Here is a 27,371-nt window from a genome sequence, read left to right on the forward strand (position 1 = left end):
GGCTCGCCATGAATATTCACGAAGGACTGCGGCTAAATATGGAGCGTTTATAACTAGCTTAGCAAGCTGGACAGCAAAAGACCCATGTTACTGATCAGAACCTCCCAGATACAGAAGGCCCGCAGAAGGAGAAAATAATATCTGGTTACTATGCAGATTATCCGTGCTGTCAACCAATCCGCAGGCAGCAAGACTGGAGGAGTGGCTAGGGTAGGGACTATAGTCGCCGTCTTTTTCTCCTTCCCTCCTTCTCTCCCTCCCTCTCTGTTTCTCTCACACATATGCATGTATGTTCATGGATGAGCAGGAAGTATGCACACACCCACCCACGCGTGCACGTGCATGCACACACACACACACACAGAACACTGGGCTTAGTCTTTCAGTATATTCAGTAGACACTGCTGTAAACAGTATGTTTAGTAAACAAGAGAAATCAGTAATGAATCATTCAGACATAAGACAGAAAAAAACTTTTTTTTGTAAGAAATTAGCCTTACATAGATCAAAAGAACAAAGTTGCCTAGATTACAGGGCAAACACATTTCCAGTGCTTTACGGTTTGGATTCATGGAAGAAAGCCTATTAAAATATTATGTTTTTCTTTTTTCTTAATCAAGAAATTGGCTCAACAACATTTATCAACAAAACATTAAGTTCCCAATGCCACGGACCAATTTTGATACATTAATGTTCTAAACTAACAAGTACAATTGTTATTTTATTCCTCTCTTAATGAGCCCTTTTTTTTTTACAATATACCCAATTAATGTGAGAAATAGACAGAACCCAAGGACACTCACATCAGACCAATACACTGACTTCCTTTATGATGGGGATGGGATTGGGTGACCTCATGAACCTCCCAATCCGGATGAAGCTAACGTGCCACCCAATGACTGACACATTGTACTAACCAATCAAAACACATTTCCCTCTCCAGCCTCCAAAGCCAAATACTACAAGTGGTCGAAGTAAGTGGTTGCCTGGTAACACATGGCTCCACCCACTGGGGAGTGGGGGGATTCATGAAGCCCAACCTTCTCCCATCACTAGCCAATGAGCAGCAATCTCCCAGAAAAGCAAAGTCCTGATTGGAGCGAGCTGGATCTTGTGTGTCTGGAGATGGTCCGAGGATCTGGGGGGGGGGGGGGGGGCTACAGGATGAAGGGCAGGATGGGGGAGCGGAGGGAGGGGTAGTCACGGAACTCCTTCAGGTAGCTGCGGTGCTTGCCCTTGGCCCACACGGTCATCTGGACGAAGCCCACCAGGGTGAAGAAGGCCACCGGCAGGCACTGGGTCATCAGGGTGAAGCCCAGCCAGGACCCCAGCTGTGAGGGAGGAAGGCCGCACAGCATTACCGCGCTGCGCTTCGGTTAGCATTAGCCACCGTGACCACGATGAGCGAGAGAGCGCATGGAGAACACTTTGGGCCCCATTTACCAAGACTTCCAGCGTGCACAGAACCTTCTAGCGCTCACAACAAGAAACATGACCAATCGTTGGTCATCACAGTATTTGTTCAGCACCAATCATTGGTCATGTTATTAGTCTGGTGTTCACTAAAAGCTTTTGCACATGCTAAAGGGGTCTTTGTAAATCAGGCTGTTGGCATGCTTCAAAGATCATTAAACTGGCCCCCAACAGTTTCCAACAGAACCTGTAGAATGTTGTTAGTATTCCTTAAGGTTTTTAAAATGCATAATTTCATGTAGCTTCCTTGTTTTAGTCATTTTTGAGTGAAATATGTCTTGCTCTACTTCCAGCGGGAACCTCAAGCGCTCTCTCGCGGATGCATTCGCCCTTAGGCTAGTAGCAGGGTTGGCCAATTAGAAGCTCATTAGAATGCGCGTATTACCTGACATCACGCTTAAAGATCTTTAAAAATAGTGATCGATACATTTGTCGAGTGACATAACCACAAACAATCATATTTAATGCTGGGGATTTTCATCTGATTTGCCATTTTACATAACTTCTTTCAGTGTTGCTCTGAAATTTTTGAATTTCCTGCTCAGTCTTTAATCTTTTCTGTCACGTCTTGTATTCTATCATGTGGATTTTTTTTCCACAGCACTGATCACTACCCCTTTCTGCCAACAGAGGGCAATGCTTCCAAACAAAGAGGAACCTTACATGTATAGATGAGCAGTATTAGACCCCAGTATCTTCTGGTTTATTGACATAATTAAGTATTTAAGTCCCAGATTAGCATACAGAGTCTGTACATTTTGCAGCAGGAGCATAAATTGGCTGCTGATTGGAAGGAAAGCACAAAGAACTTGTAGAACACTCTGGCCATTCAGAATTTGAGTTTGACACGCCTGGGGTACCATCTCAAAAATCGCAAAATTGATTTGTGTCGGGATCAGCTGGATGAACCAATCCTCAGCTGGTCGCCTATTGCATCAGAACAAACTTGTCCCATGCAGATAAAGAACGGGCGGGACAGATTTCAGATTTCTGTACGTGCAAGTCAGGGCCATTTGGCGCCCCCCTGTGGACTTCCGGCCAACTGCGCTCACCTCATAGGTGTAGTTAGGACAAGAGACGAGCAGGAAGATCCAGGTGAAGGGATTCTTTGTGGGGTACGGGATCTTCCTGGTCTTAGAACCTGAGGGAGAATGCAGGGAGGAGAGAGGAGATGAGAGAGTGAGAAATGGCCAGGGCCATGTGCTCATCTGAAACACAATAAAACAGTCAGGCACACCTAAAAACAAGTCACAGCACACGGGCGCTACATGAAGCACTTTTTGAGTGTGGGCGCACAAGCGTGCACGAGCGTGCGTGAGTGTGTGTGTGTGTGTGTGTGTGTGTTGCTCACCGGGAGGTCGAAGGTTGCGCAGGGCGATGTGGATGGAGAAATTTCCGATCTGGCAGAACTGAGGACAGAAGACCAACAGAATGTTACCATGGCAGCAAGCGGCACATCAAGCACCGACACTGACAGGGGTACACAGCCATTGGAAGAGAACAGGAAGTGAGGTCAGCAACACAGCCATTGGCTCTTACCAGGAATATAATGAGGGCCATCTTCACCTGCTGCTCTCCATAGACTGCAGACACAGAAACATGGTGGTCACACAAATGTATAGGCACCACACATAACATGCACAGAGCGTACGTGTTTCTGTATGTAATGCACTGCATGTATGTGCGACGTATGCAAGATCTGTCATGTCAATGTGCCGTATGCGGTGTATATGTGTTTGAGCACTTTGTTAGGAATCTTACTCGGAATTTCATAAGGAAAACGGGTTCCCGACACAGAGCACGATGTGGTGCAGGTTCAACAGGAGGCTGCAGGTTTGATTACCAGAAGAACAGCAGCGGCTGTGCCCATCAGAAAGGCATACTCCCTGAAAAGCCTCTATAAGTGGGTCCTGTGTAACACTGTTAGCTGCGTACGTCACCCTGGAAAAGGGGGCTCGCTAAGAACACAAACGACGATAGCGCGCGCAGCATGTACAGTAAATGCTCCTGTGCATGTGACGTGTGCAGCATGCATGTGCTGCGGATGCGATTCATGCAGCATGAATATCGCATGTGCTGTGCATGTACCACGCCGTGTGTGTGCATGCATGTTATTGAGCAGCATGTCGTATGTGCAGTGTGCACGTAACACGTGCAGCGTAAACATGCTGTATAGCACATGTGCAGTGTGCGGTATGTACTCACTGGGTGGCGTGTAGAGAGGGTGGTTGATGTAATAGGCCATCCATGCAGCGAAGCCCCAGTAGTAGGTACAGTTCTGGAAGGATCCAAACACGACACGTGTGTCAGACAGATGTGCGGGCATGTGGGAGGTCACAGCAAGGTCAGGAGGTCACAGAAAGGTCACATGGCTCAAGACGGTGAACAAAGTTTGAAAAGCACAACACAGCGGGGCCTGCACATTAACCCTTTGAAGAGTAGGTCTTTTGGAATGTTCTAGAGCTCCACTGCTTTCAGTCACCAGCCATGATTGTTGCATCAGCATTAGAACATTCTGACCACATATTTGTGATCTTACACTTTTAAGCCCAGTTCAGGCCAAAGATTTTGCAACACAACGAAACTGTTTCAGAATGTTGCAGAGAGAAGTTGCAGCCGTGTGAACAGCCTTTGCAGGCCATTCAACTTGCCCAATCACAGCAGCGAATTCTTAAGAAAGAGTCGCCTTGGTCATCTTAGGTATTAACTGGACTTAAATGATTAATGCACATAGCTCTGCTAGGATTACCCATGTTACCTACTAGTCTAACACCCTGAGTTGTAACCTGCCCATATAATACCATTTTCTCCAATCGACAAAGTAACAGGGCTGTAGTTCCCCTCCCCGCCCCGTGAGGCGCTGTTGCTGTTACCTTGAAGATGTTGCGCAGGGGCATAGTGCCATGGGAGAAGCGATGGACAAACAGGGTCTCCAAGAGTCTCTTGACGTAGTGGAAGGAGTGACACATACATGCTAGACTGAGGGAGACAGGCATAAGCGGTGTGACCAGCTATTATTACTAATGATAACACGATTCCCCGCTAATGCTGAGTGGGAGCTTGAAAAATAACCACAACGCATCGACCAATCACAGTCAGCTTTGTTATACTGGTCATTACCAAGGTGATCTGTGATTGGTGCAGCTCTCTCTTCCACCAGTAAGGTGGCATCACAACTGTCCTATCTCCTACCCATAGCCAGAGTACAGTCAGGAGAGATACTTACTGCACAACCCAGTGTTTGCTGGTGGTGAAGTCGTACTTCGGGGCGTAGATGAAGGGAACCCGGAAATAGAACAGCAGGTAGATGATGAGTGGCCCGGCATACTCTGTCAGAAACACCTGCAGAGAGAGAGGGAGGGGAGGAGGGGGAGGAGAGGGAGAAGGAGAGAGAGAGGGGGGAGAGGGAGAAGAGGGAGAAGAGGCAAGGGAGATAAGAGGGAGAAGGGGAGGGGGAGAGAGAGAGAGAGAGAGAGAGAGAGAGAGAGAGAGAGAAATAAGATTTAAATGATACACCTGGATACACCTGTAAGACTGCACACACCAAACAATGGTATATATATAGTGAGAAAAAAATAAGAGTACTGTGGAATTCCGGATCAATCTTAAGCATGGCCATGGCTGCCCTGACCAATCTGAACAAGACAACCCCCCCACCCCCAACATGGAAGAAGTGATCCAGCATCCGAACATGCATACATGCATATGCATACATCGGATGTGCAATATTGCCTCTGCAAATGGCCAGCTTCTACGGATCAATAAACTTAGCCTGCTTGGGCTAATCCATAAATCACAACTTTGCAGTATATCCACTCCATGACATTACCACAATTTCACACTATAAGGTCTTTACACAAAAATGAAATTAATCATGCAAGGGAGATTAAAGCTGGTCATTTTTGTGCGTGCAAAATGTAAAGGAACTCCCAGCATGCATCAGGGTCAGTGACCTGACTTTTCTACTCAGAACTCATGCGCAACTGAAAACTGAAAATCGTTTAGCGCATCCATTTTATCTTCGGCGAATCAAATTACAGCTAAGCAGTAAAAGACGCCGTTTGGTAATTTAATTTTCTCGCTCTGAATAGTTCAGCGGCACAATCCGACGAGCTCTCGCCAAGTTCATTACAGCGGCTTATTAAGCGGAGCTTCTTCAGATCAGTTACCCAACCTGCGGGATTCCAGCGAGCGCGATCGCCGTGCGTGGCCGGCGTGCGTGACCGGCGTGCGTGGCCGGCGTGCGTGACCGGCGTGCGTGACCGGCGTGCGTGGCTGTGAAAACACAGGAAGGTTCCGGATCATTTCCGAGGGGCCGGAGCAGGGCGAGAACAGCGGGAGCTGGGCCTCGAACCCCGGTCCGCGCATTTCCGTCACGAGCGTGACTTCGGTGAAGCCGCTGCAAACTCCTGCGGGCGTTTCTCTACCTGTCTGCTGGGCCCCCAAACCGGCCGACAAAGAAACACAGCGCCAGGCATGACTCATTGAGCCCAGATATTGCTCAGAGGGATATACAGGTGCTCGACAGTCAGGGTGATCAACACAGAGCGCTGGCTTTAATCGACACAGAGCACTGGAGGTAATCAACACAGAGCACTGGCTTTAATCGACACAGAGCACTGGAGGTAATCAACACAGAGCACTGGCGTTAATTAACATGACAAAGGCTCAGCTGAGGCAGACAGAGCTACACTCGCCCCCTCCTCCCTGCTTCCACACTCCCTCCTCCCCTTTCTCTCATTCCTGGGGGGCCCCAGAGTAGAGCTCCTCTCTCTCCCTCCCTCCTTCCTTCCCTCCCTCCCTCATGTGCTCTGAGGGCGGAGCCTCCGTGTGATTGGCGGATGCTCCAGCGCAAGCTGCCGGTGGCGGTAGGGGATAATGTGATGGGAGCTTAATCTGGGCCCATCTCCTGAGACACATTAACGCAACGCACGGCGCACAGGCAGGGAGACCCTGCAGGAACAGCCCCATCCGGGGGGCCCACCGCCGGCCTTACAGACGCCCCAAATATAGCGCCAGAGGATCCCGCTGGTCCTCACACCTTCAACTGTCACAGTCCGGGTACGCAGAGAACTGTGTGCTCCCCCCTGTGGAAATCTGTATCCACAGATGAATGAACTAAGTCCACACAACACAACCCAACCCAATCCAATCCAACACAGCACAACACAATACAGCCCAACTCAACCCAACATTGTACAATACAACACAACCACAGCACAGCACACAAAACACAACACAGCACAACACAATACAAAACAACCCGACCCAACCCAACACTATACAGCACAACACAACACAACACAGAAAACACAACACAGCACAACACAACAGAAAACAACCCAACTCAACCCAACACTGTACAACACAACACGACAGAACACAACAGTAGGAGGTGCAGTAACAGGTTAACCGCATCATTGATCCCCTCGCCCCACCCAATCCCATCCTGATCCCCCTCATGCCCGAGGTCCAGATCAGGTTCCTCTGCCTTGGGGAGGGGCATGACCCACATACCTGCTTCTGCAGCCCACCCCCCCCCCCCCTCCAGATCAGGTTCAGCAGGTTCCACACCAGCAGACAGCCTCAAACCTCTGTGTGAGTGTGTGTGTGTGAGTGAGTGTGCATGCATATTTTTGAGTGTGTATGTGTGTGTGTAAGTATATACTGTATGTGTGCATATAAATGTGTGTGTATGTGTATTAGGAAGTGTGTTTAAGTGTAAGACTGTGTGTATGAGTATATAAGTGTGTGTATGTGTGTATAAGTATATAAGTGTGTGTGTGTATAAGTATATAAGTGTGTGTGTGTGGTATAAGCGTGTGTGTGTGTGTAAGTATATAAGTGTGTGTGTGTGTAAGTATATAAGTGTATGTGCATTGGCAGTAGTGTGGGTACTCACAGTGACCCAGCTGATCTGTGCTCCCAGGTCTCTGAAGTAGAAGGTGGCGGTGGTCCCCACAGGGAGCTGCTGCAGCACGTCCTCGTCCTTCAGAGACTTCCCCTCTGAGGAAGGAGCAGTATTTACACCACACACTTAAACCGCACACACACACACACGCTTATACCACACACACACACACACACGCGCTTATACCACACACACACACACACACTTAAATCGCACACACACACACGCTTATACCACACACACACACTTATACCGCACACACACACACACGCTTATACCACACACACACACTTATACCGCACACACACACACGCTTATACCACACACACACATTTATACCGCACACACACACTTATAGTGCACACACACATACACACACTTATACTGCGCACACACACACACACACACACATACACACACACACACACACACCCTCACTCACACAGGTGAACACACAGACAGGTAAATGAGAGTACGTCTGGTTCAGGTTAAAGGCCCTGTCTGTGCAGAGCTGCGAATGAGACACTCACTGGGGTCGAGGCGGATGGACTGTCTGGCCGGATACCACTGTGGGTCTGAAACAGACACAGGGAGACAGGCAGCGTCAGCACACACACACACACATTCAGATCCATCCCGTTTAGCTGGACCCAGGGAGTGTAGCAAGCGAAGGACTTCTGTCCTGCTCGACTGAGGAGGTCACTGTCTTATGCGGCTTTGGCATGTAGTACATGGGTACCCGGTTCGGGGGTGGGGGGGTGGGGGTGGTAAACAGCAATGAAACACACACCCTGACAAAGTGAACCCTCCCGTACCCTGGGCAACGCAAGCACCCATTGCCCTGTGGCGGTACTGGCCACAGTCGGCACAGTTGGCGCAGTCGGCGCGGTCCGGATTCAACCAGAGGCCGTGAAGCTCATCCATGCACCACAGCACGGTGCCTTCACCCAGTGCGCCGTCGAGCAGCCCCTAAGAGGCACAGTCGGTAATCTGGAGCTGAGCCTGCAGTACTCACGGGACTTGTGGAACATGGACTTGATCTCTCCGATGGTGGCATTTGGCTCCACCTGACGCGACAAGACAAAACAAAACAGAACAGAGAAGCGTCTTTCAGAAGCCGTGAAACTTCGGTCAAAGAAACCCCACCTCTACCACCCGCCGTAAACTGACAGACTCAACACTGAGAGGAAAAGCGGTCGAAGAAGTTTCTTTCATTGCTGCAGAAACGCAATTATTTCTTCATAATTGGATTTTACCCAACTGCTACACGTGCAGTTAGCTCGATACAGTGGACTTCTCACTGTAATTACATTAAGAACACCTGCAGTTACACTTAATCAAGGAAAAGTACTGAAAGGTCAAGGCTGTGTGTGTGTGCGTGCATGCATGCGGGTGTGCGTGTGTGTGCGTGCATGCATGCGGGTGTGCGTGTGTGTGCGTGCATGCATGCGGGTGTGCGTGTGTGTGCGTGCATGCATGCGGGTGTGCGTGTGTGTGCGTGCATGCATGCGGGTGTGCGTGTGTGTGCGTGCATGCATGCGGGTGTGCGTGTGTGTGCGTGCATGCATGCGGGTGTGCGTGCATGTGCGAGAGAAAATCTGCGTACGTGTTTGACATTATTCATTAATAACGTGAATCGCAGCCAAGAGCTCGGGCTGCGGAGTGGTGCATGCTGGGCCGGGTGTGGAGATAATCCCACTCATCCAGCACATCTGTGATTAGCAGTAAGTTTAGCCGTCTGGGCACTAAGCGACTCAGCTAATTCCCAGAACATGCAGATCCCAACAGATAGCTCCGCAGGTGAAGGGAATCTCATTTCGGGCTGAACAGCACCTGCACCTCCCAGACTAAACACACACATTAAGTCAGTTACTCTCGTGTCTTTCTGTTGCCCCGAGTCTCCAGTGGTAAGACTTCAGCACCGCTTCCTCTGTCGATGCAGACAGGCAGAGAATACAAAACGGCTTTTCTCTCCCAAAGTCAGCCATACGCCACAGGAGTGCCAGGTTTTCTATGACATCAGCACAGGATTCAGTTGTATGAGCAGCTGTTGGGTGTGTGTGTACGTGACTACTGAGGCTAGTTTACTAGAATTTTATGAAAAAAAAAAACCAAATAAACAAATTAAGACGGACTGAGATCATTAGACGTAAATCATTACACGCACTCTTAGTTTGAAACCTAACTCTTCGTCCCATTTCATTAATGGCCATTGACATAAAGTGAGGATAAATATACACACGCCTTCTAGTTTCCACCTCGTTTCAGAAGCACAAATTTAGAGTCTGTAAGTGTGGTTTCTGATGATCACATCCGCGGCGTGGTGGGAACCGATGGACAAACAGAGAGAATGTGTGAACACTGTCACCTTCAGAGAGGAAGGAGTGCAGAGCTGTTTCCGTTACGGGGGTCCCCCACGACCCGCGAGGCCAAACGAGGGGACGCTGGTTACGGGAGCCGCACCCGACTGAACTCCGGCCAGATTCACCCTCACACACACGGAATTAAAATGTCTTCGAAGTCACGCGCGTGGAAAACCAGCGCACGTAACAGGTGCAGCATTTCGTTTGCCTGTTTCGAATGCGTCGGCTGACGGCGGACAGTAAGTCATGTTCTCCAAGTACCACGCTGTGGCCTCGTTCAAAACTTCCCACGATGCACCAGTGGGTCCTGACCCGTGGTTTGGGAACCGCTGTTCGAGTGTTGATATGTGTAGGCACTACGTGTATACACAACAGAAACGTCTTCATGCAATGTATCTGGGCTTGCCAAGTTTCAATAAGAATTTTCTTTTTTATGTATGTGATTTAAAAAATTAAAAGACATTTTCAGGAAACACTTCTGATATTTATTTATTCATATTCATGAGGTCACATGGACAGGCCATGGAAAACAATGAAACTTGGAAAGGCCGAGGTAAACGTCAATTAAGGAAAAAAAACTGCTTGAAAATGAGCAAAAAAAAACAACAGGACTGTAAATCTAGGAATTTTTTCTCTTATCCTTCACTGAAAAGTCATATTTAACAGTAACACCGTTACAGATCAGTGCTATCACTGAACAAGACAATTATAGGGCAAAGCGAATGAGCAAATTAACATACTTTCACAAAATAAGTTGGCGAGGTTGTGCCTTCAGCAACCTCACCATCTACTGACACCCACTCCGATTGGACATGACGGGAGTCACGTTTGAGGCCTGGAATCATCTTTGCTCGAGGTTTACGTTAGCGTTTACACCCAAGTATGTGCGTGCGTTGCACGCGTCCTCAGTTCACACCCCGGCAAGTCGCTATCTGTTTACATGTTCCCGCCATCAGTGTGTGACTGTGCTAACTGCTAACACAGTTTAACATTTCATTTCTACTCGACATTTCTATTTCTACTGTCTTGAGGGTGTTTAATATGAAATAAAAAAATTGTCCTGTGTGTCTTCCGTCTTTCTTACAGGTGCCCAGCGTTCCCCTTACACCCCAACCCGACATTTATGTACAGGTTGTCCCGGTAACATGCATGCACGCCATTTATTCTAACGTGTCCTTTTGCTGCACGCTGAGCCAAAGACTTAGGGAGCATCAACAAATTACATGCTTCAATGCTCAGCGGCGACTGTACCCACACGACAGGCTGTAGTGAAGGTTGACATTATTCTTTTAACGGGCCTTTTGGGTCAGTTTCATGAATTCAGTATTTACTGACGTAAATTTACCCCCCCCCCCCCCCCCCCCCCCAAAAGAAAAAAAACTATTTCTTCTGGCAAACCTTTAGAACATTACACCTGACTTCATTCTAGCAGCACCCACATCTGTTTTGGGCTGCACTTAGGTCCAAGTGTGCTCCAGTATTCTCAAGCCCTGGGCAGGAAAGACACGAGAGCTTTTTCTTACCTTGTCCAGGAAGCAGAGCTTGTCCTTGGTCTTGGCATCCAGGATCTCCACCTCAAAGAAAACCACAGCTTTTTTAGCCTTTTTGGCGGGTTTGGGGCGTTTGGCTGGAACGGGCGCGGCAGGCGGGGAGGCCTTTTTGGGCTGGGTGGCCTCCAGTGCCAGGGCATCCATGACCTCGACACCTCACTTCCTCTCCTCTGTCTGCGTGTAACCTCGCTCTCTCTCTCTCTTCTTCCTCCCTCTTTCCCTCTTCCCCAATCCACTCCTGTGCTTCTCTCTCTCTCTCTCTTCTCTCAGACCTCCTGTTCCCTGCTGCTGTACAGAGGAGCACGCTGTCAGCTGCTGAAATAAATCCCCTCCTCCCGAACCTACCCCCCCCACCCCCCAGCAGCTTTTTATAACCCCTGGTCTTCCCCTGGGCACAGGCCCGGCGCGCCAACGCACAATACCCCCCAAAATCCCGCCAAAAAAGAGCCCTTTCCTCCCCAGGGAAGAAGAAACAACAAGAGCAATGATTTTTAAAAATAAAATGAATCCGGAATCTTGTGGAATCCAGCAGAATCCTGCAGATTCCTCTCTCTCTCACTCTCTCTCGCTCTCTCTCGCCCAGGACAAGTGCACGGTGTGGAAAGGTTGGCTGGACAGATTGGAAGAGGAGGAAACATAATTCCCCCCCCACCCCCCTCCAACACCTGCAGAGCTGCCTCATCATGCAGGAAATGTGAGCTCTGACTGACAGCGTCACCCCCCCACCCCCCAACCCAACAGCTAAATTTAAACCCCTGCTACCCCGCCCCACTTTCTGCTGACTCCTCCCATTTAGGAGTCCTCTTTTAGGGCCCTGAGCTCCATTAACCACACACACCCTCATGTGATTACCATTCGCACATATGAAAAATGATTGCCATTAATATTTATTTATTTTGGAGATGGTCCTGTCTAGAACTTGTTGGGCTGTAATGGCAAGTCACAAACTCAGCACACACACACATACACACACGCACACACACATACACACACGCACGCACACATACACACACGCACGCACGCACGCACACACACACACAAACACTGTTAGGGGGTGATAATGCCCTAGACTGTTGCAACTTAGTCAACACCCCCCCCCCTCCCCCCCCCCGCGACCCCTTGGATCTTCCCACACTTACAACACCCCTGTCTCCATCCTTACACCCCTCTGTCTCCACCTTTATGCCCCTCAGTCTCCACCCTTACACCCCTGTCTCCATCCTTACACCCCTCTGTCTCCACCCTTACGCCACTCTGTCTCCACCCTTATGCCCCTCTGTCTCCACCCTTACGCCACTCTGTCTCCACCCTTACGCCCCTCAGTCTCCACCCTTACGCCCCTCAGTCTCCACCCTTACGCTCCTCTGCCTCCACCCTTACGCCTGTCTCCACCCTTACGCCCCTCTGTCTCCACCCTTACGCTCCTCTGCCTCCACCCTTACGCCCCTGTCTCCACCCTTACGCTCCTCTGCCTCCACCCTTACGCCCCTCAGTCTCCACCCTTACGCCCCTCTGTCTCTACCTTTACACCCCTGACTCCACCCTTACGCCCCTCAGTCTCCACCCTTACGCCCCTCTGTCTCCACCCTTACGCCCCTCAGTCTCCACCCTTACGCCCCTCAGTCTCCACCCTTACGCCCCTCAGTCTCCACACTTACGCCCCTCAGTCTCCACCCTTACGCCCCTCAGTCTCCACCCTTACGCCCCTCAGTCTCCACCCTTGCACCCCTGTCTCCATCCTTACACCCCTCAGTCTCCACCCTTATGCCCCTCTGTCTCCACCCTTACGCCCCTCTGACTCCACCCTTATGCCACTCTGTCTCCACCCTTACGCTCCTCTGTCTCCACCCTTATGCCCCTGTCTCCACCCTTACGCTCCTCTGTCTCCACCCTTATGCCCCTCTGTCTCCGCCCTTACGCCCCTCTGTCTCCACCCTTACGCTCCTCAGTCTCCACCCTTATGCCACTCTGTCTCCACCCTTACGCTCCTCAGTCTCCACCCTTACGCCCCTCTGTCTCCACCCTTACGCCCCTCTGTCTCCACCCTTACGCCCCTCAGTCTCCACCCTTACGCTCCTCTGTCTCCACCCTTACGCCCCTCTGTCTCCACCCTTACGCCACTCTGTCTCCACCCTTACGCCTCTGTCTCCATCCTTACACCCCTCAGTCTCCACCCTTACGCCCCTCTGACTCCACCCTTATGCCACTCTGTCTCCACCCTTACGCTCCTCAGTCTCCACCCTTACGCCCCTCTGTCTCCACCCTTACGCCCCTCTGTCTCCACCCTTACGCCACTCTGTCTCCACCCTTACGCTCCTCAGTCTCCACCCTTACGCCCCTCAGTCTCCACCCTTACGCCCCTCAGTCTCCACCCTTACGCCCGTCTGTCTCCACCCTTACGCCCGTCTGTCTCCACCCTTACGCCCCTTAGTCTCCACCCTTACACTCCTGTCTCCACCCTTACGCTCCTCTGTCTCCACCCTTATGCCCCTGTCGCCACCCTTACGCTCCTCTGTCTCCACCCTTATGCCCCTCTGTCTCCACCCTTACGCCCCTCTGTCTCCACCCTTACGCCACTCTGTCTCCACCCTTACGCCTCTGTCTCCACCCTTACGCCTCTGTCTCCACCCTTACGCCCCTCAGTCTCCACCCTTACGCTCCTCTGTCTCCACCCTTACGCTCCTCTGTCTCCACCCTTACGCTCCTGTCTCCACCCTTATGCCCCTCAGTCTCCACCCTTACGCCCCTCAGTCTCCACCCTTACGCTCTTGTCTCCACCCTTACGCTCCTGTCTCCACCCTTACGCTCCTGTCTCCACCCTTATGCCCCTGTCTCCACCCTTACGCCCCTCTGTCTCCACCCTTACGCCCCTTTGTCTCCACCCTTACGCTCCTCTGTCTCCACCCTTACGCCCCTCTGTCTCTACCCTTACACCCCTGTCTCCATCCTTACACCCCTCAGTCTCCACCCTTACGCCCCTCAGTCTCCACCCTTACGCCCCTCTGTCTCCACCCTTACGCCCCTCTGTCTCCACCCTTACGCCCCTCAGTCTCCACCCTTACGCCACTCTGTCTCCACCCTTACGCCCCTCTGTCTCCACCCTTATGCCCCTCTGTCTCCACCCTTACGCTTCTCAGTCTCCACCCTTATGCCCCTCAGTCTCCACCCTTACGCCCCTCAGTCTCTACCCTTACGCCCCTCTGTCTCCACCCTTACGCCCCTCAGTCTCCACCCTTACGCCCCTCAGTCTCTACCCTTACGCCCCTCTCTCTCCACCCTTACGCCACTCTGTCCCTACCCTTACACCCCACTGATCTTGCCTTCTAAGGGTACAAAAAAACATGCCCCCCATTATTAGAGAACCATCAGAACGCATCACCGTTGGTTTTCCCGCTCACTACCTGTACCGACAGCCTAGCCAGGTCCGATAGCCAGGTCTATGTTCAGTCAACATAGACCTGTCAGTGAGCTTTAGCAATGTGTCCATGCCAAATCCCCCTAAGCTCCCTCTGCAATGTTCCCACCCTTAAATTTCAACTGTCTGACTGCTCAATAACAACGCGCTCAGACAATATGTGGGCGTGACACACTGGCAGGACGCTAAAGGTCACAGCTCTGTTCCAAACGGACTGAACGCCACTTAACCCCCCCCGACGCCCCCACTCCACAATTGCAGGCCCCCCCCCCCCATTCATGAATGACACCGCCCTGAGCGCGGAAAACCACTGCGCTTTCTCCTCTCGACAAACTGGTATGCAAAAGGTCAGAGGTTGAGGGTCAGAAGGTGCTGGTCTCTGGAAGTCACACTCTGGGAAGCCTCCCAGGGGGGTCGGGGATGACTGCGTCTGGGGAGGCGGCGGGACGGGCGGAGAGGGATGGTGGGGGTTGTTTGGGGGGTGTGAGAGCTCCTTGGTGGGGGGGGGGGGGGCTGCCCTGCAGTTGGCGAGAGAGAATGCTGGGCAGGCTATTATTTTGAGCATGTGAGGGGGGCGGGGGCACGTCCAGTATGCGTATGCCACACAACGCGGGCGGGTGCACAGAGAGCCCCACGCCTGCCCAGGGACACGGCGCCCCGTGCCCAGCTTACCGGGGGGATTAGATATTAAAAATACCCGCTGTGCCCCGCGGGGCGGCCCCAGACTCGCTGAGGGCTGCAGGGGTTGAGCCTGCGTATCGCCCCTGTCTGGGACCGTCCCACAGGTGCTCACTGCCGCACAGGAACACAGTGACCCAGGAGACGGGACGTGGGTGATGGGATGCCCTGAAGACACTTACAGGCATGCATGCGTTCACTCTCTCTCTCTCTCTCGCACACACACAAGCCATGTCTATGTCCAGTGGCAGTGTGAGTGTCAGTGTTATTCAGTGTGAGTGTTATTCAGATCCAGTGAGTGTCAGTGTTGTTCGGTGCCAGTGTCAGTGCTACTCAGTGGCAGTGTCAGTGTTACCCAGTAGCAGTGTTATTCAGTGGCAGTGTGAGTGTTACTCAGATCCAGTGAGTGTCAGTGTTACTCATGGCCAGTGTTAGTATCAGTGTTATTCAGTGGTAGTGTGAGTGTCAGTGTTGTTCAGTGCCAGTGTTACTCAGATCCAGTGAGTGTCAGTGTTGTTCAGTGGCAGTGTGAGTGTCAGTGTTGTTCAGTGCCAGTGTGCGTGTCAGTGTTGTTCAGTGGCAGTGTGAGTGTCAGTGTTGTTCAGTGCCAGTGTGCGTGTCAGTGTTGTTCAGTGGCAGTGTGAGTGTCAGTGTTGTTCAGTGGCAGTGTGAGTGTCAGTGTTGTTCAGTGGCAGTGTGTCAGTGTTACCCAGTGTCTGTGTTGTTCAGTGGCTAGTGTGAGTGTTACTCCGATCCAGTGAGTGTCAGTGTTGTTCAGTGGCAGCATGTCAGTGTTACTCAGAGAGCAGTAGCAGTGGCAGTGGGCACGAGGCAGGAGGGTGCTGTTATTCTGGAAGCTGTGCCCTCCCTCTGGAGGGGGTTGGGGGGGGGGGGGGTGGAGTGAGTATAAATAACCAGGCAGTGTGAAGTGGGACCCCACACACACATTCACACTCGCACAAAAACACACACATAGACAAACACACACACACACACACACGCAGAAGCACAGTGTGTGTATAGACAGGGCTCATGTCTGCCTACATTTGTTTTAAACAAAGCAGGAAGAGGAAGATGAGGAAGAGGAGGAGGGACGGCAGGTGAGCCGGGCGGTTCTGCGATTGCCGGACTGGCCGCGGCAGTGAAAAGGTTTACTCTCGTAAACTCGACAGCATCGCCGGAGAGCTTGAACCCACGGCAACAGGTCAGTGCTCTCATTTACATTCTACCCCCGTCCTGCACCCAGTAACCCCCTCTGCAAGCACACCCCAGGGTTCAATTAAACAGCTAACTTTGAGGGGGACCTGAGGTGTGATGGGGAGATGGGGAACTTGGTGGTAAAGGGTGACGCTGGGACAGGACCATGTGAAACCAACCCCACTGATAATCTGAGACAGGTGAAGTAATGCTTTGCAGATACTGCCAACAAGCTACTAAATCAGCATGTTGCACCAGGAAAGGAACTTAGCAAACAGCTGTGCTTTTTAAAGCTTTTTTCTACTTAAAAAAAAAAAACGAAACTTTGGGTATATTTAAGTCAAATGTTAAGTGAGTTGAGATATTCTGTACACTATGTACTGTGGGAAAGTGAGACAGCTCTAGATTTGGACAGAGAGGGTGGGAAGCCTTGTAGCCATCTTCTAGCGTCATTTACTAAGTATCAGTGCTTCAGGAATTTACACCATGGTAATAGCGCTGCTCTTGTCCCGGTTTCGGGTGTCCGGAGTTTCTGAAATACTGCGGTCTCAGATCGAAGCAGCACTTTTACGACCAACCCCTACGACGCATTTGGGCAGAACAACTTTCATACTCTGGCATTGAATCAACGACCTAAAATCATTATTTTTTAGCTCCCCCTGCTGGCAGATTTCAGCCATTATACTATATACTTCACTACATCAGCCATTGTATGGTGCATTGGTGCTGCACTCAAGAAGTCTTCCTTAGTAGCTTCACAAAAGTTGCTTTTCCACCGCATGGTACTGCCTCAACTCAACTCAACTCTACTCACTTTTGGTACCAGGTACTTTGTTTTCCACAGATAGTACCCCCGTCGATGTAGCTGGTCGTCATTAGCGACGCCGCATGAAACGCATTGCTCTGACCAATCAGTGGTCTGTAGTGTTTACACGTCACCTTATGGTATCGCCTCAGCTCACTTGGAACCTCGACGGAGGGGATACCAAAAAGTACCAGGTACCAGGTACTATCCACAACTTTTGCCCGATGGAAAACCTAAAAAGTCAAGTAGAGTCAAGTCGAGTTGAGCCGGTACCATGCGGTGGAAAAGTGGCTAAACAGACTGGCCCAGATTCCATGGGGTGTAACCTTTGTGTCTCTGAAACTGTCCGTTAGCTAACTATTACCCTCTAGCCTCTCTCTGTGGAATAATAATAATAATAATAATTAGAATGCATTTATTCAGCACTTTTCATGATCTCAAAGTGTTTCATGGTGCAGAGACGAAACTCACTTCAAATGCCAGCAATGTGTAGCACCTGGACAACAGAATACATACATTTCCAGAAACACTCTCCACCATTCAGGATGCAATTACTGTTTATTATTGAGAAGAAATCATGCATTGATGCAGTTCTATTTTATTTTACACAAAGGCCATTGCGTTTATATTTCTGCACAGTTAGACGTTCATCTTTGAGGTTTTATCTTCTCAAAGGTGACATTTACAGTTTATCCTACAGTATGTAGGCTACTCTGCTCGAACACACTCACGCATTTTTAAAATTATTTTTAATAATATGATGGAAGGCACTGAAACATACTGTATTACTGGTTACAATGCCTGGCCTGTAACGCTGTCCCCTCCTTCATAGAATGGGTCAATGGGTCACATTTTTTAAATGACCAGAACTCCAACTCAGAAACAAGCCAATACTGCTCATACTCTGAAACACCCAAGGACATCTAATATGACTGCATCTGTAGCCTGTATGGACAGTAAGTTTGTATTTTTATATAAACTGGGCAGCCATAAAGATGATTACATGCTCCAAAATTTAAGCAGACATATTGCCTAAATCAATTTGGATATAAACACAACTTTTGGCAAGTCATTCTGCCTGTCCCAATAGTTTCTGTGTTCACACCGCCTACAAATCCCAGTCGCCCTCTTGAACACTGGTGATGAAAGAAAAGTAAATATGGGAGCCGCTAGCACTAGGACTCCACAGAGAAATGTAATTATAACCGCGTTAAGACATAGAGTGACGCTGTGTGTTTGACGCTGCAAGAATGCAGTGTGTATGAGTGTTAAAGTTTAGGTGTGTGTGTGTGCGTTTACTAAGAACCAGTATCAGCATCCATTAAACGATTTCGTTTGTCAGTTAACAGCAATGTCTTGTAATATGTGCCAGCTTATCAATAATTTATCATTCCAGAAACTAGCCTTCTGATAACTAATTCAGCGAAATATTCAATATGCCATGCCATATTGGCTACTCTATGTAGCGTAGCAGGAATGCTTACATTAATAAATTAACCCGTGCACTTCCGGGTGAAAACTAACACATTTAATAACACTAGTTTGCCTTTGTAAATATAAAACATCTTCCAAATGAGGCAAATACAGTACCCACTTAAAGTTATTCGTGTGATCGATAAATTAGCTAACTAGACTTATCTTATCAGGGAATATAAACCGATAACTAGATCAACCACATTCCTAGTTACATGCTAAACAAATGGTTTGCGAGTTAGCCGTAGATAACGGACACTCATAGATTATCCCGATTCAGGGCCGCATCGGCATAACGAGCTAGTACTTTAGACGAGTTTAATAAACGAGACACTGCAACACGAGACATTGCAACATTTTACTGCAGCGACAGATAGCTGCTGGCCAATAGTGGCTTATCATAATGTCAGTGTATGTATCTTTGATAACTGCAGGACCAGCAAAGCATTACGAAACTCTGGAATTAGCGAGCACACATTAGACCTTGACGACCAGATAGCTAAGTAGATGTCATGTTGCTGACTCGGCTGGACAGAGCCTTATGTCGCACCGCCCACACAACCCCGAAGTGAATTCAGTGTGTGCAATGGAAGCTGGTACCACAAACCATGAGTATTAGCTGGGTAATCAGCACATTTAGGGAGCACTTTAATCGATCTGCATTCCTAGGGGAACCTGAATGACATATATACACACATACACCGTATTATTTACGACCCTGGCAAAGTGGTACGCATTGCAGTCAGTCAGTTGCTTGTGCTATTTTATTTAACGTCGTTAGCATGCTAGCTTGAACTATCACCTGGCTGTGACAACAGCGATCACTCCTCCACATATGATTTCCGTCCTCAATTGAACCAATTTACCCCTGCGGACACAACCATCAGCATCATGCGATTATACTGTTTCTCATGAATTTACAGGGGAGTTCTATTCGAAATATAAAATGCGGTAAACCTGTACGAGGTTCAAAATTATCTACAATGTTAGGATCTTACCTCGTAGTGCTTCATCTTGGCAGTTTGAACTCGCTTTTCTGCACAGAGTCTGACAGCCACGAAATCCAATCAGAGAACGAGAAGGCTGTGAAACTGTCCAGTTGAAAAAGAGGCTTCTCAGTCGCCAATCCGTGGAGTAGACAACAAGGCAGCCAATTGGCATCGCCTCCCTACTTATAAAATAACGAATAGGAAAAAAGGATTCCTCGATAGAACGATGTGTTTGGGCTAATAGGAATGCCGGAATATCGGACGCCCCAGTCGGATCTGTGTCACCTTGTGTCATCTACTGAGATGTCAATACTTTGGAGAGCTTATTGTTAAGAAAAAGTTTTTTTCTATCTGTTTCGAGCGACACGCAGTGATAGCATGTATGTTTTGTTTCTCCAGCGAAATCAAATAAACCATATATCATCAAACGCTAAAGATGAGTTTATCGGGGCAGACACGATGAAAATCTCAGTTGAGGAATGGCACACTAAATAACCTCAATTGATTTGATGTTATTTTTAAATATATACTTAAGGCATTTGGATTTGAGATCAAAAGTGAATATGATATGAAAGCACAGAATCAGCTTTTGTTTAATTGTATTTACATGTGTATATGGTTCGCCATTTAACAAAAACAGTTGTTTTGTGTTGAGTCCTCTCAATTTTGAGCTCTGCAGAATAAGCTAACCGATTACTCGCAGGTACTAACTGTTGCTGATATGTTGCCTTTTGCATGGATTGTTCACAAATAAAAGAGCAGTGAGTGTCTAGTCTTGGTTCTACCCTTTGGCTAAATATGTGAAAACTGCATTTGGAGTCATATACGGCATACTCCATTATGAAAACTAGAGGGCTAACTATGGCTGAAACACAATTAATCTGTAAACTGAGAGGACAGAAAAGTTCATTAAGAAGAATAGCACAGAAACTGGTTATATCAAGTATTGCTGTCCTTTGCACGACCGTGCTGGGAATATACAGATACGTAACTCGTATTTAACATTTTTCAAGCACGCATGGCCGCCGTCAGGGGGTAACAACTGGTTACGTTGTCCCGGGCCCTGGATGAGGTTGGGTCCCAACAGTCTGTGAACTGGTACATATCGTCTTGGGCCCGGGGATAATGTAATAATAGAATATTGTCCTGGATTTCTCTCGGTAGCCCTACAATATTGCATTCTTGAGAGGTGTGGCTCAAGAGATCCAGCTTTTAGAAACGTTCAGGGGTCACCTCACCTAGAGGTAAAGATTGCGTTATTTTTATTTATTTTGAATGAACCCAACCAGCATGCACATGTCACGAGATTTCTAGCAGTAAATTGACATGGAAATAAAGTGGCAATGGGCATAGTTGACATTAGGGGGCTTTGAGCGTGCTGGTAACAGACCGAAGAGGCGTGTACAGTCTAGCTCTTGGTCGTGACGCAGTGGCGAGGGGCGGGAGAGCAGAGTGGTTTTGCGTGCAGGAAATTTGCGTTTGGAAGGTTCTCGATATCCTGGGGCTAAATTCTAGAACTTTCTCCATGGTTACAAAAAAGAACCGACTGCCGATTGCACTGGCCTGATGCAGACAAGCTGGATAACAGTGCTGCATGTATATAGCTACTAAAGTTCTTGCTTCAGAGTGATCTTCGACACTAAGTTCTAACAACTTGTCAGACTTACGTTAAAAATATCTTGCGAAGCTAATAACCGAATAGGCTAAGAAACGGAAAAACTGCAACAAAGTATCAAAATTGGTTAGCTAACTTTTGCTAGCTGCGTAGTTGGCGTTCTGCTGAACTTTTGGATAGTTTCTATATGTGCAGTCCGTGGCAAGTTTGTAACACTTTATTCAGTATTTACTTCATCTTTGAATCGTAAATGGTTAGAATGGGTAAAGATTACTACAAAGTGTTGGGCATACAAAAAGGCGCTAGCGAAGACGAAATAAAGAAGGCTTACCGTAAACAAGCTCTACGATTCCACCCGGATAAAAACAAGTCGCCCGGAGCCGAGGATAAATTTAAAGAGATTGCAGAGGCCTACGATGTCCTAAGTGACCCCAAGAAGAAGGATGTCTATGACCAGTTTGGAGAAGAAGGTATTTATTTCCTAAAGTTATTCGTTTGTAAATTATGTTAAGAAGTTGGGTACCGTTAGGAAAGTCGGCGCGTTCTACGGTACATGCAAGCTAATGTGTTAGCTTGTTAAACTAACGTTTGCTGAACAAGTGCCCTTAGTTAGCCAGAAATACCTTGCTTTATCATTTATATCAAAGTCAAGGAGATGACTAGTGTAACTTAGCTAGTTAGCTAGAAACTTTGAGATGTAGAACACCGCAGTTAATATGATAATATGCAGCTTGACCATCTAGTTCAACCTAGCTCAGATAATCATCGAGCTACATAACATTAATTTAGGCTAGCTAGCTGGTTTTAGAGTTGACGGTTATAAACGACAGTGTGGTATTAGGTAGAAACGAGCTGGTTAAACACGGGACTGATCTTGGTGAATACAAATATTATTGCATACGTAATTATGATAAAAGTGGAAACTGCTTTCGCTTAGTGTTACTGTTATATAAAGAAAGCGAACTTGGAGAAAACACACTGAAAAGTTCATATGCGCTGCGCGCATGATACAGGCGCTTCTGGAAGGTTTGTTAAATTGAAATGCTATATACTGTTAACGTACACATAGCAACAAATGCAGTAAGTGTTCAGGAGATAAAGTGGGTGTATACGCAAAGAGGGGGAAAGCGCAGATGTTAGCTAAGCCTTGAGTTTCTCGAAGGTGCGCTTGCTGGAAGTTTCTAGCCGCGTCAGAGAAGGGTGGGGATTTCGAAGCTGTCAGCGAGCAAGTTATCAGGCTACCGACGACCTGTTCGCAGCACGGCGTCATTTCTGCCGCGACACGCCGGAAACGAGCCAGGCGATGAAAAACGGGCCCCTTACCACTTCTCCGAAATGGTTCTAGCCTCTGCAGAAAACTGCATCGTCGGTTGCGCTGGCAAAAGCCCCGTTCAGTAAGAGCTTCAGGTTGGCTAATCAAGATAAACTGAACGATAACCAGAAGGTTCTAGACTCACACTTCTGTCCACACACTGTGCATACGTTTCTTACACGTTATTCGTCACTGCTACATTGAAAGTGGGTGTGTCTGACTCGGTGATGCAACGTGCCTCACTTGGGCAGATAGTGGTATATTGTAGTTGCCTGTTTCTTATTGTTTATTTTTCGTTGACTTTTATTATTATTAGTAAATGGAAACTCGCCATCAGAATGTGATTTCTAGGGCGAAGCGCCCCTTTAACATTAGAACACTGCATTGAGCATGGTCGTGGCGGTGGTGAGAGTAACGGAACTTTCTGTCCCTCAAGGCCTCAAGGGAAATGCCTCGAGCGGAGGCCCCAATGGCACCAACTTCAACTACACCTTCCACGGCGACCCCCACGCCATGTTCACCGAGTTCTTTGGCGGCCGCAACCCCTTCGAGCACTTCTTCACCCGCAACGGCGGGGCGGACGAGGACATGGACGTGGACGACCCCTTTGCCAGTTTCGGGATGGGTGGGATGGGTGGGATGGGAGGGATGGGGGGCATGGGCGGCTTCCCCAGGTCCTTCAGCGCCCGTACGGGGGGCCTGGAGAAGAAGCAGGACCCCCCTGTGGTGCACGAGCTGAAGGTGACCCTGGAGGAGGTGCTGACCGGCTGCACCAAGAAGATGAAGATTAGCCACCGGCGGCTGAACCCCGACGGGCGCACCACGCGCACCGAGGACAAGATCCTGACAGTGGACATCAAGCGCGGCTGGAAGGAGGGCACCAAGATCACCTTCCCCAAGGAGGGGGACGAGACGCCCACCAACATCCCTGCCGACGTGGTCTTCGTGGTCAAGGACAAGCCACACCCCGTCTTCCGCCGGGACGGCTCCGACATCATCTACCCCACCCAGATTTCTCTGAGAGATGTGAGTGTGCCACCCCCCCCCCACCCCCCATCGATTTTAGGCATCCTCGAAAAATCGGGGTTTATATTCACACGCCCTTGGATTCTGGTGGGGAATTCAACCTTTTCTTGAGTTTATACTGTCATATATAGAAAACCATGTTATTTATATTACAGGAATTGGCATCTCTTATAAAAATGGACCGTGCTGTAATACACGGCAGATGTATGGGCTTAGTGATGATTGACTGATATACATGTAGCTTTGAGTTGTCTGGCTATGAGTGCTAAATTACGGTCATCTAAATGTATTTCATAACAGTTTGTTTTAATTGTCCTATTTGACCATATGTTATGCAGTGTTGTGATAGCATGGAAGTATATTTTATTGTAGTATCTTTTCAGTTTATTCCAGTACTGCTGTGGATGCTATGGGTTGATAGGGGGGGAAGAAAGTTCTTCTAGTGTAGCGATTTTACCTGTGCAGAGATTTGATTGGCTGCCACATAGCTTTGACACACCCCCTCTCACTGTCTTGTCTGTAACCAGGCCCTGTGTGGCTGCACAGTCCAGGCCCGCACGCTGGACGGCAGGACCGTCTCCGTGACGATGAAGGATGTGATCAGACCCGGGACGAAGAAGCGCGTGCCGGGGGAGGGGCTTCCCCACCACAAGCGGCCCGAGCAGAGGGGCGACCTGGTGGTGGAGTTCGGCGTGAAGTTCCCCGACAGATTGAGCCAGAGCGCCCGCGACGCCATCAGCCAGGTCCTGCCCGCCTCCTGAACTCGGCCAATCACAGAGCTTCGGTGTCACCCAGGGCTTACAGGCCACGCCCGTTCCCACTGTCCATGTCAGAGGGAGTTCCACTGTTTCCCACAGTCTTCTGGGGTCAGAGGTTTATCATTGGGCATGGCCTTTTCTTAAAAAAAAAAAAAAAAAAAAATGTATATTGCTTTTATTTTAATTTAATTTTATTTGAATTCTTCCTATCACTATTCAAAGGTTTATTTCATCCATCAGAAATCAGTTATTGGCACTCCATCGTCTTCTCAAACATTCCTGCGTGATGGCTGCAAGGGTCAAAGGTCAGCCTCTCTGTGGGGCAGGCACACGCCTCGTTGTCAGCTCTTTGGCAAGCGTCAGAACTCCCCCCAAGAACCCCGTTCAGCAGCGCGGTGCCAGGCTGTCACAGTGTCTGTTTTTCTCTCTAATCTTTCTGCTATCTGCAATATGTGAAATTTAAAAGTGATCTTATGCAAATATTCAGGTTAGGAAGCAAACCTGTTTTTTTTTTGTTGTTTTTTTTTGTGTGTGACTTCACGCTGAACTGAAAGTGACGTGTGTAGATGTGCAGCAAGCGGTGTGTGTGTGTGTGTGTGTGGGGAGGGGGGGGGGGGTAAATGCTCATGTGGGGATGCATGTAATGTAATGGTATGCGCTTTAATATTGCGGGGCCGTTGCAGACTCCCATGGGACAGTGTCGAAAGCAGTTACCCTCACACATGCTGCACACGTCTCTCAGCCAAAGCAGAGGCACCTCTTAGTGTAGCTGTTCGTAATCTTTTACTATAAGTAGTATTTTTGTCATTTTGAGTTCTCCACAAACCACTGTTAATACTGGAGTAAAGTTTATATTTTGGTTATTACAAAATATAAATGAATAATGCTGCGAATCAAGGGCTTCGGTACCCTTATTTTTAAGTGGGGACCCCCCTCCTACCCGCCCTGCACTGCCACCCCCCACCCTTCCTAAATCCGTGGACCCACCCCACATGTAGGGCTATTCTGGCCTTGTCATTCTATGTCTTGAATGAAAAAAAGGCCGTGGACCACTTGCTCTATGCAGCTGGAAACTGACTTGGACTATTGATACTAACTTCCTCTTTCAGCTGTGCTCCCCCACTAGGGGAGACATGGTGAGCTAAGCGGTGGAGTTTCTGGAGTTTCCCTGTGACTCAGGTCTGTGAGGAGTGGGAACTCGGGGGGGGGGGATTGCGTGAGGGCTTACTGAGGGCGCCGGTAGTGTTGTGACCAGCTTACCGGACTTACGAAGGGCTGTGGGCTGGGTAAGGACTGTCACTCGCAATGAAACGCGCGTGACAGTCCGCTGGTTGTCCGGCCCCCGATGAATAATTCTTAGCCGTAACCAAAGATACTACCAGAGTGGAATAAGCTGTGTGTGAGTGCGTGACTTAAGTCTTGGATGTACATAGCATGGCCTACTTAATTCAGTACTATTTTCTTTTTCTCTGACTGTGGAGACTTGGAAAGAGCTTTTTTCAGGTTCACACCGTCAGAGGGATTTAGATTTTTATTTATTTTTTTGCCCTCTTCCGGTGTGCGGATCCGATTTGCGGATCGTCGCGTTTTGGTTTCGGGAGAGGTGCTCGGCTTCGCCTGGCGGGTTTCTTTCACGTTCTTTCCGTTGGGAAAGGAGGATTTTCAGAGTGCGTAATGACCAAGTGTTTTTAAATGCTATTCCAACTACCAGAAATTTGTGAATTTGTGTATATTAGTCTTTTCAAAAGTAAAATAGTAAAAAATAAATAACATTTTCTTTTAATGGTCCTAAACATAGCAGCTGCCATTTTTTATTTTAAAAAATGTAAGTTTCTCAGGAGTGCACATTCATATATATATATATTTTTAAAGATAGATTTACGTTTACGTAAGTTTGGGAGAGATGAAGGGGCACCACCAGGCTTAGAAGGCTAGCGAAAAGACTGGTAGGGGAAAAAAAATCAGTTTTGTAAATTCACTTCTTGTCATTCCAAAAACTGTACGTGTATATATTTTTTTCGTTTACAAGCATTTGTGACCTTATCCTGACCGTGTATTCAGGGTTGGCTTGCCAAGCTCAATTTGCTTTTTAATTTGTACAGTGTTTTTTTTAGAGATGCTGTCACTGAGGCACTTTACAGAAAAACATTAGAATAAGTGTGGGTTCAAACGGCTGTTTGAGCAGAAGCAGGTCTGCTAGCTTGAGTGAAGGGGGTGATCGATGCAGTGTTGCCAGCGCTTCAGAAAGAATTGGCCACCAAATTTTCTGATGAACGTTACCTACCTTGAACAGAACTGCCTGGCAGTACAGATTAGGGACTGTCTGGAGGGGAGAGTCTGCGAGTTCCCGGGATTTCTGGGTGAACCTTCAGAAGTCACATGGGTGCTCTGAATGCCCTAATACTTGGGTGACGCAATTTTGGGCAGCACTGTTTGTTGATGCCCCGGACGGGTGGAAGTTTGAGGTTCAGATGGCAATAAAATTTAATTTAATTATAAGTACATAGATAATGGACTATAAAATGGGAAAACCCTGTGAGTGAGTGATTGTTTGGATGTGTCTGATTTTGGGTGGGCTGGTTTCCAGAGGTCCTCGTGTTGTCCAGACAGGCCCAGGGGGTGCTCTTGTTCCACATAATCCAAATGTTCATGCTGAAGGTCTCACGTCTTCCTCCTCCAGTATGAGTGAGCTGGATGTTTGTACCACACGTGCTCTTCTGGTTAACAACCAGCATTATAATTTGTAAATGTGGTTTAGAATGCTTTGCACATGTCATTTTTCTTTAAAAAAAAAACAAAACTGTGC

General features: G+C 48.6%; 2 protein-coding genes across 3 annotated transcripts; one reads left to right on the forward strand and one right to left on the reverse strand.

Moving 5' to 3' along the window:
• Positions 1–386: 386 nt before the first annotated feature.
• On the reverse strand, positions 387–19,985 carry tecrb (trans-2,3-enoyl-CoA reductase b). 2 transcript variants are annotated; one of them, XM_035403198.1, is made up of 12 exons: positions 19,864–19,985; positions 11,271–11,321; positions 8,400–8,451; positions 7,915–7,959; positions 7,376–7,479; positions 4,700–4,815; positions 4,347–4,452; positions 3,679–3,751; positions 3,013–3,056; positions 2,825–2,882; positions 2,526–2,614; positions 387–1,331 (listed from the first exon to the last, which is right to left on the reverse strand). In XM_035403198.1, exons 1-12 carry the CDS (start codon positions 19,876–19,878, stop codon positions 1,158–1,160), a joined length of 927 nt encoding a protein of 308 aa, XP_035259089.1. In that variant the 5' UTR covers positions 19,879–19,985; the 3' UTR covers positions 387–1,157. The 2 variants fall into 2 exon arrangements, with proteins under 2 accessions (XP_035259089.1, XP_035259088.1); XM_035403197.1 differs by lacking the exon at positions 19,864–19,985 and having other exon boundaries at positions 11,271–11,509.
• Positions 19,986–21,217: 1,232 nt separating this feature from the next.
• LOC118219785 (dnaJ homolog subfamily B member 1-like) lies at positions 21,218–27,360 on the forward strand. The gene is made up of 3 exons (XM_035403196.1): positions 21,218–21,939; positions 23,218–23,807; positions 24,335–27,360. Exons 1-3 carry the CDS (start codon positions 21,720–21,722, stop codon positions 24,566–24,568), a joined length of 1,044 nt encoding a protein of 347 aa, XP_035259087.1. The 5' UTR covers positions 21,218–21,719; the 3' UTR covers positions 24,569–27,360.
• The last annotated feature ends 11 nt before the right edge of the window (positions 27,361–27,371 follow it).

Source organism: Anguilla anguilla, chromosome 2, assembly GCF_013347855.1.
Source record: "Anguilla anguilla isolate fAngAng1 chromosome 2, fAngAng1.pri, whole genome shotgun sequence".
In the NCBI taxonomy this organism is placed as follows: domain Eukaryota; kingdom Metazoa; phylum Chordata; class Actinopteri; order Anguilliformes; family Anguillidae; genus Anguilla; species Anguilla anguilla.

Bases quoted from the DNA above. Each gene is read 5' to 3' on its own strand.
- tecrb (XM_035403197.1), bottom strand. From the start codon at position 11,441: ATGGATGCCCTGGCACTGGAGGCCACCCAGCCCAAAAAGGCCTCCCCG. The intron at 2,883-3,012 runs GTAAGAGCCAAT...TTCTGTCCTCAG, and splicing joins TGGCCCTCATTATATTCCTG to TTCTGCCAGATCGGAAATTT. The intron at 2,615-2,824 runs GTGAGCAACACA...ATTCTCCCTCAG, and splicing joins GCGCAACCTTCGACCTCCCG to GTTCTAAGACCAGGAAGATC.
- LOC118219785 (XM_035403196.1), top strand. From the start codon at position 21,720: ATGGTTAGAATGGGTAAAGATTACTACAAAGTGTTGGGCATACAAAAA. The intron at 21,940-23,217 runs GTATTTATTTCC...CTGTCCCTCAAG, and splicing joins TGACCAGTTTGGAGAAGAAG to GCCTCAAGGGAAATGCCTCG. The intron at 23,808-24,334 runs GTGAGTGTGCCA...GTCTGTAACCAG, and splicing joins CCCAGATTTCTCTGAGAGAT to GCCCTGTGTGGCTGCACAGT.